This window comes from Gorilla gorilla, chromosome 20 (assembly GCF_029281585.2).
Source record: "Gorilla gorilla gorilla isolate KB3781 chromosome 20, NHGRI_mGorGor1-v2.1_pri, whole genome shotgun sequence".
In the NCBI taxonomy this organism is placed as follows: domain Eukaryota; kingdom Metazoa; phylum Chordata; class Mammalia; order Primates; family Hominidae; genus Gorilla; species Gorilla gorilla.
This window is the reverse complement of record NC_073244.2, coordinates 10,230,062-10,243,529: the sequence shown is the minus strand read 5'-3', so window position 1 is coordinate 10,243,529 and position 13,468 is coordinate 10,230,062. Positions and strand designations below refer to the sequence as shown.

At 59.7% G+C, this 13,468-nt stretch overlaps 1 protein-coding gene and 1 long non-coding RNA gene across 11 annotated transcripts; one reads left to right on the top strand and one right to left on the bottom strand.

The window, feature by feature from the left end:
- The first annotated feature begins 584 nt into the window (after positions 1-584).
- Positions 585-13,415, top strand: UBXN6 (UBX domain protein 6). Of its 10 annotated transcripts, none has more exons than XM_063701975.1 (12): positions 1,089-1,154; positions 2,435-2,537; positions 4,322-4,485; positions 4,893-4,957; positions 5,929-6,057; positions 9,992-10,089; positions 10,793-10,868; positions 11,498-11,582; positions 11,697-11,916; positions 12,003-12,133; positions 12,219-12,367; positions 12,794-13,415. In XM_063701975.1, exons 2-12 carry the CDS (start codon positions 2,485-2,487, stop codon positions 12,917-12,919), a joined length of 1,296 nt encoding a protein of 431 aa, XP_063558045.1. In that variant the 5' UTR covers positions 1,089-1,154; positions 2,435-2,484; the 3' UTR covers positions 12,920-13,415. The 10 variants fall into 10 exon arrangements, with proteins under 10 accessions (XP_055227293.1, XP_055227292.1, XP_063558045.1 ...); XM_063701974.1 differs by having other exon boundaries at positions 11,670-11,916; XM_055371321.1 differs by having other exon boundaries at positions 1,129-1,273; positions 11,670-11,916.
- LOC134757753 (uncharacterized) lies at positions 8,151-11,498 on the bottom strand. The gene is made up of 2 exons (XR_010132193.1): positions 11,093-11,498; positions 8,151-10,718 (listed from the first exon to the last, which is right to left on the bottom strand). It is a non-coding gene; the product is annotated as an uncharacterized lncRNA (long non-coding RNA).
- Positions 13,416-13,468: the final 53 nt, after the last annotated feature.

Sequence of the window (13,468 nt, the reverse complement as noted above, 5' to 3'; positions counted from 1 at the left end):
GACAGGGTCTCTCTCTGTCGCCCAGGCTGGAATGCAGTGGCTTGATCACAGCTCACTGCAGCCTCGACCTCCTGGGTTCAAGCGATCCTCCCGCCTCTGCCTCCCAAGTAGCTGAGAGGCGCGCGCCACCACCCTCGGCTAATTTATTTTATTTTATTATTATTTTTTCTATAGAGACGAGGTTTTGCCATGTTGCCAGGCTGGTCTCCAACTTCTGGGATCAAGCAATGCTTCCGCTTGAGCCTCCCAAAGTGCTGTGATTGCAGGCGTGAGCCACCGCGCCTAGTTTAGGTTGAGCAGCGAAAGGGACAGGGCCCAGTGCTTTCTCTGCGAGGTTCAGTTGGCCTGTCCCTGTCCTATCACCGTTTGTCACCGTTTGGGGAGCGCCACGGAATGCACTGTCTCCAATTGAGAGGTGAACTCGTCGCCCTGGCAACGGAGTCCGGAAGAGCCACAGAGATGCGGCTCCAGCGTACAGAGCGGCCGCCCTGGGCCAGCAAGGCACCGAGCGCTAGAGAGGCACGTCTAGTCGACTGTCACGTGGCAGGCCAGGGGAAGGCGGGACTTCCGGCGGCGAGTTTTTTTTTTTTTTTTTTTTTTTTTTTTTTTTCTTCCGGTGGCTGGTCTCCGGCGGCCCCGTCCCCGACTGGGCCCCGTGCCCCCCGCCCCCGCGGCCCCCCGCCGCCGGGCCAGCCGCCACCATGAAGAAATTCTTTCAGGAGTTCAAGGCCGACATCAAGTTCAAGAGCGCGGGACCCGGTCAGAAGCTCAGAGAGTCCGTGGGGTGCGTGAGGAACGCAGGGGCTTGAGGCCCTGCGGGGCGGGGACGGCCGGGGAGAGAGATCTGGGGCCTTGGGCGGCTCGGGAGATCGGAGAGGATGAGGGGCTGGGAGCGGCAGCTGAGGGTCAGGGGAGGGGGAGAGGCGTCGGGGGCGGGGCAAGTCGGGCCGAGGGTGGGCGTCAGGGGGAGGGGAGAGAGATCTGGGGGCGGGGCAGGAGGGGGCGGGTATGACCCGGGGGGCGCGGCGGGGGAGGCGAGGGGAGGGGAACTAGCGCAGGGGGCGGGGTGGGAGGGGAGGTCTCAGGGGCGGGGCCGCAGGAGGGTCCGAGGCAGTGGCGGGGGATTAGGGCGACGGGGCTGTAGGCAGTTGGGGGTCAGTGGAACGACCTTGGGGGAAAAACGGGATGATGAGTCCTGAGCCGGGTGGTGAGGGAGAGCTCTGTCTGGGGACCCGGCTGGCCGAAGAGGCCGGGATGATTTGGGGCAATCTAGGTGACCATGGATGGGAGCTGAGCTTGGAGGAGGACGCACAGCTGTGGGGTGGGGTGGTGAAGAGTTGTTTTGAGGTATCCATGGGAAGAGGGGTTCTGGATTTGGTATCTGGAGCACGTGGGAGGCTGATGGGAGACTAGAAAGAGTCTGGAAGGCCAGGGAGGCCGGGGTGGGCAGCGTCGTCAGTGACCTGGGATGTCCTGGCGAATTGAGAGGGAGGGGCTGAGGAAGGTGTGTGAGGAGAGTGGAGGTGAGGGATTCTGACAGATGGACTCCGACCCGGGAGGGTCCTGAGAGGAGAAGACCGGTGAGACAGACGCGTCTTAGCAGGTTGGGAGAAAGAGCTTCTCTGCGAGGCTTCTCTGCCACGTCACTGTGCCAAGTGGATTATGGAAGTGGGAGAGGAGGGGAAAGGAGATAGATGCCGGGCAGGCTTCCGGATTGTCTAGGGAGGACTTGGAGAGAAGGGCCTGAGCAGGGCTGAGCCAGCTGGGAGGGCCGGGGAAGAAGTGGAGCTAGAGAAGGTGCAAGGCTGAGGGCTGTTGGGTTGAGAAAAGGGAAACTGGAGAGCTGGGGCCGCTGCAGGGAGCTGGCTGGCCAGAGGGTGGTGGGGACTGATGGAGAGGGACTGAGGAAGGAAGTCAGCCAGGCAGCCAGGGCACGGGTCTGTAAGCAATAGTGGAAGGGATTGTGAAGGAGTGGGGGCTGGGAGGGGGTGGGAGGAGAGGCAGGGAGGTGGCAGGAAGTGGGGGTCAGGAATCACGGGGCAGTGGGGTGGTGATGGAGGTACGGGCATAGTGAGGACGTCAGGGTTCCTGGGGGAGAGCAGGAGAGCAAAGGCTGAGTGAGGGAGGGAGAGGGGTCAGGGAGAGAAGGGGGCAAATCGGGGGAGCCCTTCATTGATTCAACCAATGGTGGGTGGGGGGTGCTGGGGCCACTGGGACTGGGCATGATAGGAAGGATGCAGGGTATCGGGGTGATGGCTGGGTCAGCCCAGAGCCTGGGTGGAGAGGGGAAGGTTGGAGGGGAAGGTTGGGAAAGGAAGGGGTGCGGAGGTCCCTTGTGGAGCGAGACTGCATATCCAGGGTGTGTGGGGCAGGTGGGCACCAAGTCCTGTTTTAGGCTGCAGTGGTGGACAGGAGAAGGCCTCTGCTGTCCCAGGGCTCACCTTCTAGAAGGAGCCGATGGACAAATAAACCAACGGACCTTGGATGAGTGCTCAGGCGATGAGTGCTCGGATGAGTGCCCAGGGCCTCGAAGGAGGGTGAGCAGGGGCCGTCAGGTGGTTTGGGAAGGCCTCTCCCAGGACACAGTGAGACTCAGCTGTGGGGAAATCTGCCCCTCCTTCTCTCCCTGTGGCAGCTCTAGCCCTTTCCAGACCCCCATCCTCCTCCCACTCCCCTGGAGAACATTCTGGGCAGAAGGTGCAGACAGTGCAGGGGCCTGCAGTGGGGAGCAGCTGGGGTGTGGGAAGAACTGCGGGGAGCCCAGGGGAGACAGGCCACGGGAGGGCAGCGGGCCAGGCCGGGAAGGGCTCTCTGGCCAAGGGAAGCTTTAGGATTTTGCAGTGGGAGGGCGTTGTGCAGTGGAGTGATGCTGACGCTCCCTGGCTGAGGTTCCAGAAGGGTCCCTGTGGCTGCCCAGGGGGGCAGGGTCCATGGCTGGTTGGGGTGAGGTGCCCTGGGAAATGGCATTTTGTTGGAAAGACCCAGATATCGGATGAAGCCGGGGTGGGTCTTCATGAGTCATCTCCTCTTCCACCCAAGATGCTCAGCTGTGGGAGGACTAGATAGGCAGGGGTGGGACGAGGAGGGAGGGCTGCCCGGGTATGTAAGCAGAGCCAGAGGAGTATAGGGCTTGAACTGAGAGCCTGGCCTCCCAGGTTTTAATAGACCTACGACACAGAAATTGACACAGCCCGTAAGTTCATGGGAGGGGCCTGAGAGGAGACGGGTGAGACAGACGCGTCCGAGCAGGTTGGGAGAAAGGGCTTCTCTGCGAGGCTTCTTTGCCAGGTCCCTGTGCCAAGTGGGTTACGGAACTCTCCTTGGTGTAGGGCTCAACAGGGTGGAGCCACGAGTCCATGAGCTCTTCGTACTTGCACAGCCCTAGGCCTGGCATGGAGTGGCCAGGGCGAGGCTGGTTCTGCTGTCCGCTGACCCCAGGGTCCCGCCACAAGGGTGGCGTGGCATGGGGCACATCGCTCGGACTTCCTGTCCCTCTTGGGTTTAGGAACGGGATGGTGAGGCCTCCCTGGCAGCTTGTTAGGAGGAGTAAACCAAGCGAGCCGACCAGCTCCCAGCAGGGTCCTGGCACACAGTAGGTGCTTAGCAAACGAAGCTGTGACCTGAGGGTGGAGAGTCTTATGGCAGGGAGGGAGGGAGGATGTGACACCCCTTGAGTCTCCTCAATTTCTGAGGATGCAGGCTGGGTGCTGTGGCTCATGCCTATAATCCCAGCAGTTTGGGAGGCCACGGTGGGAGGATCATTTGAGGCCAAGAGTTCGAGACCAGCCTGAGCTACATAGTGAGACCCTGTCTTGATAGAAAAATTAGCCAGGCATGATGATGCTTGCCTCTAAGTCCCAGCTACTTGGGAGGCTGAGGCGGGAGGATTCCTTGAGCCTGGGAGCTCAGGATTGCAGTAAGCCATGATCGTGCCGCTGTACTCCAGCCTTGGTGAGAGAGCAAGACCCTGTCTCAAAAAGAAAAAAAGCACTGAGGATGGCAAGGTGCCTTCACCTCAGGAGGGGTGCTGTCACCCCATTTTACAGATGAGGACGCTGAGGGCCAGTGGTGGCAGGACTTGCCCGATGGTGCAGAGCTGAGTGGAACCAGCATCTCCTTCCTCCAGGGGCTCTTCCGCCTGCAGTAGAACCATCTGGTGGCTGCAGGTGGCCCCTGGGAACTAGGTGTCCTGGCCCACATAGGCAGGGACACGTCTGGTTGATGGTGCTGGGGAGGGGCAGAAGTTCCTCTGTGTGACTGCACGTCAGCTTTGCCGGCCACCTCGGGAGGATACACTCACTCTCCCTCGGTCTGTTCTCAGGGAAAAGGCCCACAAAGAGAAGCCCAACCAGCCAGCCCCCAGGCCGCCCCGCCAGGGACCCACCAATGAGGCACAGATGGCAGCCGCTGCCGCCCTAGCCCGGCTGGAGCAGAAGCAGTCCCGGGCCTGGGGCCCCACGTCGCAGGACACCATCCGAAACCAGGGTGAGATATGGCCCTCCTCGGGCCCAGCTTGGGGCTGTTTGAGGTTCTCGGCCCTGGTGCCTGGCCCTGGATGCAGAAATCACATGAGCAATCGTGGGGGTGTGAGGGTCACCCTTGGGAGCAGCTCATCAAGGGCAGGTGCTGGGGGAAGGGCAGCTTCCTGGGGAGGGGGTGGGAGCAGAGACTTGGAGCAGAAACAGGGGCTGCCCAGGCAGTGGGGTGCTTGCTCAGGCTGAGGGGTGGCTGCACAGCAAGTCCTGCAGGGGACCTCCAGCCTGACCTCCAGCAGGAGCAGGCTGGGGCGGTGTGCGTGGCCCCCAGGCCCACCCCGGGAATGAGGGGGCTTGGGCCAGGACAGAGGCGTGCTCACTATCCCATCTCTGCCTCTTTCTTGGGCTGCCTTCCAGTGAGAAAGGAACTTCAAGCCGAAGCCACCGTCAGCGGGAGCCCCGAGGCCCCAGGGACCAACGTGGTAAGAACAGCCACTGGTGGCACTGTCCCATGCCAAGGGGTGGGGACAGCTTGACTGTGTCATGGGGGAGATGTGGCCTCTGCCCTTGGGGCTCAAGGGCTGTTGGAAAACCTTGCCTTGCAAGGTGGAGGCAGGTTGTGGTGCAACACGGTGTTGTCCGGGACCTTCGGGGCTCGGCAGCTGAGGATGCCGGCTCAGGCCTGGAGAAGTGGGCCTCAGGTACACGAGCCCATCGCTCCCTCCCCTTAACCCCTTAAGGGCAGATGCAGTTACAGTTTCCACTTTTCAAAAAGAGAACCAGGGTTGAGAGAGGTGAAACCAGCTGTCCTCTCTCCTACACCCCAGGACCAGCAAAGGCAGGACCAGAGCCAGTCTGTGGTTTCAGAGCCTGTCCCCTAGCACTGCCCAGTCCTGCCTGCCTTGGAGGTCAAGAGGCTCTGTGGAGATGGGTGGAATCAGGGAGGCCTTCCTCTAGGAGGTGGGCCTTCAGAGCTCCGTTGAAAGGAGTTCTAAGCAGCTTGACCCTCGAGGATTCAGTGAATTTTAGCACGCAGGGACCTTAAGAGATGGCCTAGAAATGGAGGCCCAAAAGTCATGCCTTGTGCAGCGCACTGTGCCCGCAGACGCCCACACAGAGCTCCTTCCTCACCAGCTTGGGGACAGGACCAGCAGGAGCCCAGCTGCCATCTGCTGGGTGTTTCCTGCATGTCAGAAGCTGCTCCGTACTTTCTGTTCTGTTCCTTACCTCGTTTAGTTCTGAGCAGGCCCCACAGGGACATTTGACATACCAGGGAACAGACTCGGGGATCCAGTCACTTGGCCAGGGTGTCTCCCACAGCCACCAGGTGGAAGGGACAGCATGGGGGCTGGAGATGTCTGGTTCTACAGGCCACACTCAGGACTGTGGTGCTCGGCGAGGGTTGGGGTGGCCTCTGTCCACAGTCCAGACTTGGACACTTTCACTGCCCCAGGTATCTGAGCCCAGAGAGGAAGGCTCTGCCCACCTGGCTGTGCCTGGCGTGTACTTCACCTGTCCGCTCACTGGGGCCACCCTGAGGAAGGACCAGCGGGATGCCTGCATCAAGGAGGCCATTCTCTCGGTGAGTGGCACCCTGTGTGCTCCTGCCCCAACCTGTAGCTTCCTGTGCCTGAGCCACCCTCCATCGGAAGCCCAGGTGGTACAGATCCCTCCCAGAGTCCCCAGAGGCCACTGCTAGTAGTGAAGCCCCTCCTCTGATACCCCAAATCCAGGCACACCATTGTGTATGCATCCGTATCTCCTCTCTCCCAACTAGGTGTCCTTTTTTTTTTTTTGAGATGGAGTCTCACTCTGACACCCAGGCTGGAGTGCAGTGGTGCATTCTCGGCTCACTACAACCTCCGCCTCCTGGATTCAAATGATTCTCGTGCCTCAGCCTCTCAAGTAGCTGGGATTACAGGCACCTGCCACCATGCCTGGCTAATTTTTGTATTTTTAGTAGAGATGGGGTTTCACCATGTTGGCCAGGCTGGTCTCGAACTTTTGCCTCAAGTGATCAACCTGCCTCAGCCTCCCAAAGTGCTAGGATTACAGGTGTGAGCCATCACGCGTGGCCTGGTTGTTTTTCATAAAAGGTTAAGTATTATTTGCTTCAGTACAGAAAGAACTTCCTACAAAATTAGCCAGGCGTGGTGGCACATGCCTGTAATCCCAGCTACTCGGGAGGCCGAGGCAAGAGAATTGCTTGAATCCAGGAGGCGGAGGTTGTGGTGAGCCGAGATAGCGCCATTGCACTCCAACCTGGGCAACAAGAGCAAAACTCCATCTCAAAAAATAAAAACGTCCACAGCATTTTTTTTCCAATACAGCAAGTCCTCACTTAACACCATCAATAGGTTCTCAGAAACTTCGGCTTTAGCCTGGACAACATGGCAAAACCCTGTCTCTGCCAAAAACAAAAAAAAATAGCTGGGCATGGTGGCGTGCACCTGTAGTCCCTGCTACTCAGAAGGCTGAGGTGGGAGGATTGCTTCAGCCTGGGAGGTAGAGGCTGCAGTGAGCTGTGATCATGCCACTGCACACCAGCCTGGGTGACAAGTGAGACCCTTTCTCAGAAAATAGTAACAGTGGCTGGGCGCGGTGGCTCTTCCCTGTAATTCCAGTGCTTTGGGAGGCTGAGGCAGGTGGATCACCTGAGGTCAGAAGTTCCAAGACCAGCCTGGTCAAAATAGTGAAACCCCCTATCTACTAAATATACAAAAATTAGCCAGGCGTGGTGACAGGCGCCTGTAATCCCAGCTACTCAGGAGACTGAGGCAGGAGAATTGCTTGAACCTGGGAGGCAGAGGTTGCAGTGAGCCCAGATCACGCCATTGAGCTCTGCCTGGGCGCTGGGTGACAAGAGCAAAACTTCATCTTAAAAACAAAACAAAACAAAATAGTAATAGTTCCATAGACTCTCCAGACTGACACCCACTCCAGCAGTGTGTGCAAAAGCACCCGTGTCCCCATCCTCTCACCACACTGTAAATCACCAAACTTTGATCTTTACGCCTGTTGACAGGTGAAAATAACATCTCAGGATAGAGTTAATTTGCACTTTCCTTATTTTGGATTGGCCATGTTTCATATGAGAATGCGTCCTTTCTACATTATTTAGTAGATAGTTTGTCTTTTTCTTAGTGATTTGTAGGCACTCTTTTTTTTTATTCTTATTTTTTTGAGACAGAGTCTTGCTCTGTCACCCAGGCTGGAGTGCAGTGGCGCCATCTCTGCTCACTGCAAGCTCCGCCTCCCGGGTTCACGCCATTCTCCTGCCTCAGCCTCCCGAGTAGCTGGGACTACAGGCGCCCGCCACCACGCCCGGCTGATTCTTTGTATTTTTAGTAGAGACGGGGTTTCACCGTGTTAGCCAGGATGGTCTCAATCTCCTGACCTCGTGATCCGCCCACCTCGGCCTCCCAAAGTGCTGGGATTACAGGCGGGAGCCACCGCGCCCGGCGGCACTCTTTACATATTAGGCAATTTAGGCTTTTGCCTATGATATGAATTGCACATTTCCCTCTAGTTGCTTCTGTGTTGGCTCTGCTTATGGTCACTTTGCTGTGTAGGATTTTTTGATCTCTGTATAATTAAATGTGTCAGTTTTATTTCATGGCTTTTGGGTTTGGGGTCATTCTTAGAAACGCCTTCCCCATTTCCATGCTGAGAGAATTCTTTTGTGGCCTCTCCAGTGCTTTTCTTTTTTTTTTTTTGAGACAGACTCTTGCTGTCACCAGGCTGGAGTGCAGTGGCGCAATCTCAGCTCACTGCAACCTCTGCTTCCCGGGTTCAAGCAGTTCACCTGCCTCAGCCTCCCAAGTAGCTGGGACTACAGGCGCAGGTCACCACACCCGGCTAACTTTTGTATTTTAGAGATGAGGTTTCACCATGTTGGCCAGGATGGTCTCACTCTCCTAATCTCGTGATCCGACCGCCTCGGCCTCCCAAAGTGCTGGGATTCCAGGCATGAGCCACCGCGCCCGGCCTCCAGAGCTTTTCTTCTGGCTTCTCCTTGACTGCTTGCTTGTTTCCATGGTTGAAGCTTTGATCCAGCTGGAGCATGTTATTATGTAACATGGTGGGATGGAGCTGATGTAATTTTTTTTTTAGATCTTGGCTCAGTTTTCTTCTCAGCCCCACCCGTCGAGAGCACCTGTCTTTTGCTTACAGCTGTGAAATCCCACCTTTCTCACAAAGTACATTCCTGTATGGATTTGGACCCCTTCCTGGCCGCCGTTCCTTCATCACTTGTCTGTGCATGTACCCAGCTCCTGACCTAAGCCTGGCGGCCAGTCGCCCAAAATGCCCGAGGCCCGCTTTTGGAGCTGATACACTTCCCTTGGCTGGTGTGCTGTCCCGGGCGCTCTGATCCCAAGGAAGCTGTTGTCCTGGGGACATGCCCATCTGGCAGCTCTGCCTCTCTGCATCCACGTGCTCTGCCCCGCTCCCCACATCACCTCAGCAACTAAACTGGCAGACTGGGCCGGGTCCCAATTTTCAGTTGGCATGAGCCCCGGCTCAGTGTGTAGGTCATTGGTCCGTGTGACTCGGGGCTGCTGAGGGACCCTGCTGTGCAGTTGAGGGTGGGGGGTGGTGGGTGGAGCTCTGGGCTGCCTGGGCAGGTGGCCCGAATCCTGACACGTGGCCCTGGGCTGCCCTCCTGTTCACCCGCCCTCATCTGGGCAGCCCAGGGAGGTGCGGGTGGCAGCCCTGCTTCCCAGGCCATGGGTGGCTCTCTGGGTGTGGCCGTGTGTGATGGCTGTGCCGAGCGTGGATTTGTGCCCCAATCTTTTCCAGGTCTTAGGGTACCTGTTCTCAGCCTCTCCATGCTGGGACGCTGTTCGCAGTCAGCAGGGCTGGCTCTGGGAAACCCCCAGAGTTCCAGCTATGACTTCTCCCCTCCCCCGGTAACGTAGGTGGATAGGTGGGACCTCGGGGAGGGGCAGGGACTGAGGGTATCAGTCTTCCAGCCATTGAGTTATAGACATTGAGGGTTGCAGACTCATTTGTGTCCTCTCTGCCACCTGCCATCCCTGTGACCCTGGACGAGGGGCCTCTCGGTCTCTTTGTAAACATGAGGCCCGGGAGTGGTTCCAGAACGTCCATCATGGGGCTGCGAGAGCAGGAGGGATGAGGCGTCCGTGGTGGCGGGAGGTTCCGTAAGTGGCGGTGGCCTTGGTGGACCTCAGCACTGAGGTCGAGTTCTAAAGCCAGAGCGTGAGGCAAAGTTCTGTCCCGTCACACTGGCTTCCAAGTCCCGTGGATCTAGCCTTGAGAAGGCGGAAGGGGAGACTTGAGTTCTGCTGGGTCTTGGCTGCGTCGCCTCTGCCCTGGGGCGTGGGCAGGGCTGGGGTCTTCGAGGGTCTCTCTTTTCCTTTCTGTGATGAGTGCATAGCTGGGGCTGCTCCAAGCCGCTGCTCTGCCTTCCTTTTCCTGTCCCTGTTACCTGGGCAGCGGAGGGCCATGCGGCCCGGGCTCTCAGCGAGCGGCTTTCCCTGCTTCCCTCCTCCCAGCACTTCTCCACCGACCCAGTGGCCGCCTCCATCATGAAGATCTACACGTTCAACAAAGACCAGGACCGGGTGAAACTGGGTGTGGACACCATTGCCAAGTGAGCGTGTGGCCCCTTTGCCCTGCCTGGCCCCTCCAGCTCATCCCAGCACCCCTCACACTGGGGCTGTCACCCCCTCTGGCCCCCTCATTACCTGCTGAGGTGGGTTGGGAAGGAGCACAGGCCGAGAGTGAGGCAGCTCCACCCAGAGGCCTCAGGCAAAGGGCTGGGCCTCCTTGGGCCTCAGTTTACCCATGTGCAAAACGAAGGTGTTTAAGGAATCAGGGGTTTCCCACCCTGGCTTCCTTGGGGATCACTGGGGGAGCATGTGGAGGAGGCAGGGTCCCACCCCACTCCCCGGGTCTCAGGATCGGGGGCAGGCCTGGAGGTCCACGCTGCCCGCCAGCCCCGAGGGAGCACCCCGTAGGAGCCCTCTGCTGGCACTGCGGCCCTTCGGCTCTGGCTCTCCACTCTTCCGGCACTGTGGCTTCCCCACCGCTGTGGTTAATTGTGCCCTTCCAAGGCTGGTGGGACGGTGAGGGGTTCCGTGGGGCTCCTGCTGGCACCAGGGGTGGGCTCCGCGGGGTGTCCGAGGTGTGCCTTCCACCCGGAGATGGTCTGCTGCCCTCGCGTCACTGGGCCGCTTCTTCCCTCTGACTAGAGGCCAAGTGTGGCTGAGCTGCTGTTACCTGGGGCAGGAGGCATAGAGGGGCCGGGTGGGCAGCCTGGGCTGTGCCCCACTCACCTTCTCTACCTACCCCAGGTACCTGGACAACATCCACCTGCACCCCAAGGAGGAGAAGTACCGGAAGATCAAGCTGCAGAACAAGGTGTTTCAGGTGGGCGTGCCTTCTGGCCCCCGGGGCCCAGGCTGGGGGTGGGGGCAGCCGGCCTGCAGGAGCCGGTGGTGGCCCACACCAGGCGGTGGGCTCCCTGGAGGAGCTAGCCAGAGTTGAGCCACAAGCAGTGAAGGGTTCGGCCAGTAGAAGGTAGCAGGACAAGATAGAGAGCAAGACTTTTATGCACCAGTCACCCCAAATCAACAAATTCTGCCTTTCCTCACCTGCATCCTTTTCCTCCTCTTCAGCTGGGCTTGTTTGGGAACATGTCGACTCTGGGGAGGTTTCTCATGCAAACCAGATGTCTGGTTTTTCTGGGGGAAATGGCAGGGACTGGGGCCCTGGCCGGTGTTAGCCTCGCATCAGGCCCCAGTAGTATCTGGCTCCTCAGCCTCACTCTTCGTGCCTGGTTGTGACTTTTTCCTCTGTGCAGAGCTGTTGGAGACTCCACAGCCCCCACCGTAGAAAAGCAGGTTTGCATCCAGCACTGAGGCACCCCCAGGGCTGGGCCCCATCCAGGGGTTGACAGCTGCTCCCAATAGCGAGAGCCGGGCCCCTGGACTGGGTGGGGCGTGGCCAGGCCATGGAGGAAGCCAGGGGCCCCCAGTGATGCCCATCTCCACCCCCAGGAGCGCATTAACTGCCTGGAAGGGACCCACGAGTTTTTTGAGGCCATTGGGTTCCAGAAGGTGTTGCTTCCCGTGCAGGATCAGGGTAAGTGGACAGGGCCTGGCTGAGTAGGGAATGGGGACGAGGGGCCTCGGGGCAGGAGGGCCCGGCTTGGGGGTCTCTCCATTGCAGTGACACCCATGTCCTGCCGCGCTGTAGAGGACCCCGAGGAGTTCTACGTGCTGAGCGAGACCACCTTGGCCCAGCCCCAGAGCCTGGAGAGGCACAAGGAACAGCTGCTGGCTGCGGAGCCTGTGCGCGCCAAGCTGGACCGGCAGCGCCGCGTCTTCCAGCCCTCGCCCCTGGCCTCGCAGTTCGAACTGCCCGGGGACTTCTTCAACCTCACAGCAGAGGAGATCAAGCGGGAGCAGAGGCTCAGGTGGGCCTGACGTCCGCGGAGCAGAGTGGGGCGGGGCGGGGTGGAAGAACCCCGGCCAGCCCTCGTGACCTGGCCCGCGTGCGCAGGTCCGAGGCGGTGGAGCGGCTGAGCGTGCTGCGGACCAAGGCCATGCGGGAGAAGGAGGAGCAGCGGGGGCTGCGCAAGTACACCTACACGCTGCTGCGCGTGCGCCTCCCCGATGGCTGCCTCCTGCAGGGTGGGCACCAGCGATGCCCGTGGAGGGCGGCTCGGGTTGGTAGGGGGCCCTGGGCCCTGCCCGCTCTGACTCCCCCACTCCCCAGGGACCTTCTACGCTCGGGAGCGGCTGGGGGCGGTGTACGGGTTCGTCCGGGAGGCCCTGCAGAGCGACTGGCTGCCTTTTGAGCTGCTGGCCTCGGGAGGGCAGAAGCTGTCCGAGGACGAGAACCTGGCCTTGAACGAGTGCGGGCTGGTGAGTGTCAGCCCGCAGGAGCACCGCTGACCCGATGCCTCTGCAGGTTCTCCTGGGACCGGCACAGACCCCCCCAAGGAGGGAGCCTCCTTGTTCTCAGAGCAGGGGGCCTGGGCAGGTCCCTGGGTTTGAATCCTGCTTTCCCACTTACTGGCAGCAGGGCCTCAAGCAAGTTCATAACTACTCCACGCCTCAGTGTCCCCGTCAAATGGGAGCGGTGACGTGCGTTAGCTAGTGCAGTAGGTTTAGGCTTAGGTCCTGGAGTCCCGGAGGGAGAGGGCAGGAGGCCTGGGTGTGAGCCACAGCCTCCACCAGCTGAGATGGCTTCCAGGCCGGGGCATCCCCGAGCCCAGGTTGCCCGCTGAGTTCCCTGCCGCGGCAAGGGCCAACTCTCGGTCTCAGAGTGACGGTCTACCCCTACCGCAGGTGCCCTCTGCCCTCCTGACCTTCTCGTGGGACATGGCTGTGCTGGAGGACATCAAGGCCGCGGGGGCTGAGCCAGACTCCATCCTGAAACCCGAGCTCCTGTCAGCTATCGAGAAGCTCTCGTGAAATAAAAGCAGGGTTGGCCTCAGCCCTGTGGGTCTGTCTCATGCTCTCCCTGTTCCTCTCCACGCCACCCCAGGGCCTCCAAGCCACCTCTGGAAATACTTGGCTCTGCCCCATGGGCACGAGAGGGGCGCCAGCCGTGGAGCTGTGGAACTGGGCCCCGTGGCAGAGCCCCCATCCCTTGGGGGCTGTGGGGATGCGCCCAAGCCCCCGAGGGAGAGGCCTGGGGACACCACCAAATCTAAGCCCTCCCTAGCTGCTTGGTAACTGTGTCATGAAGCTGCCGGACAGACACACGTGGCATCTCCCTGGGCAGGAGAGCAGGCCTGCAGCATGGGTCCCATTCCCGTGTGCCGTGGGTGGCAGTGGCTGCCCCTGGCGCTAGGGCTGCTCTGTGGATGTGGGTGACAACCGCAGGAGGGGACGCTGGCCTTCCTGCACATAGACCTGCAGTTAGTTAGTAAATCATAAGCCCAAATAAACAGGGTGTTTGAATATAGTTTCTTGGTTCTCCGCTGAAACCGTGGGACACAGGGCAGGCTCACCTGCTGC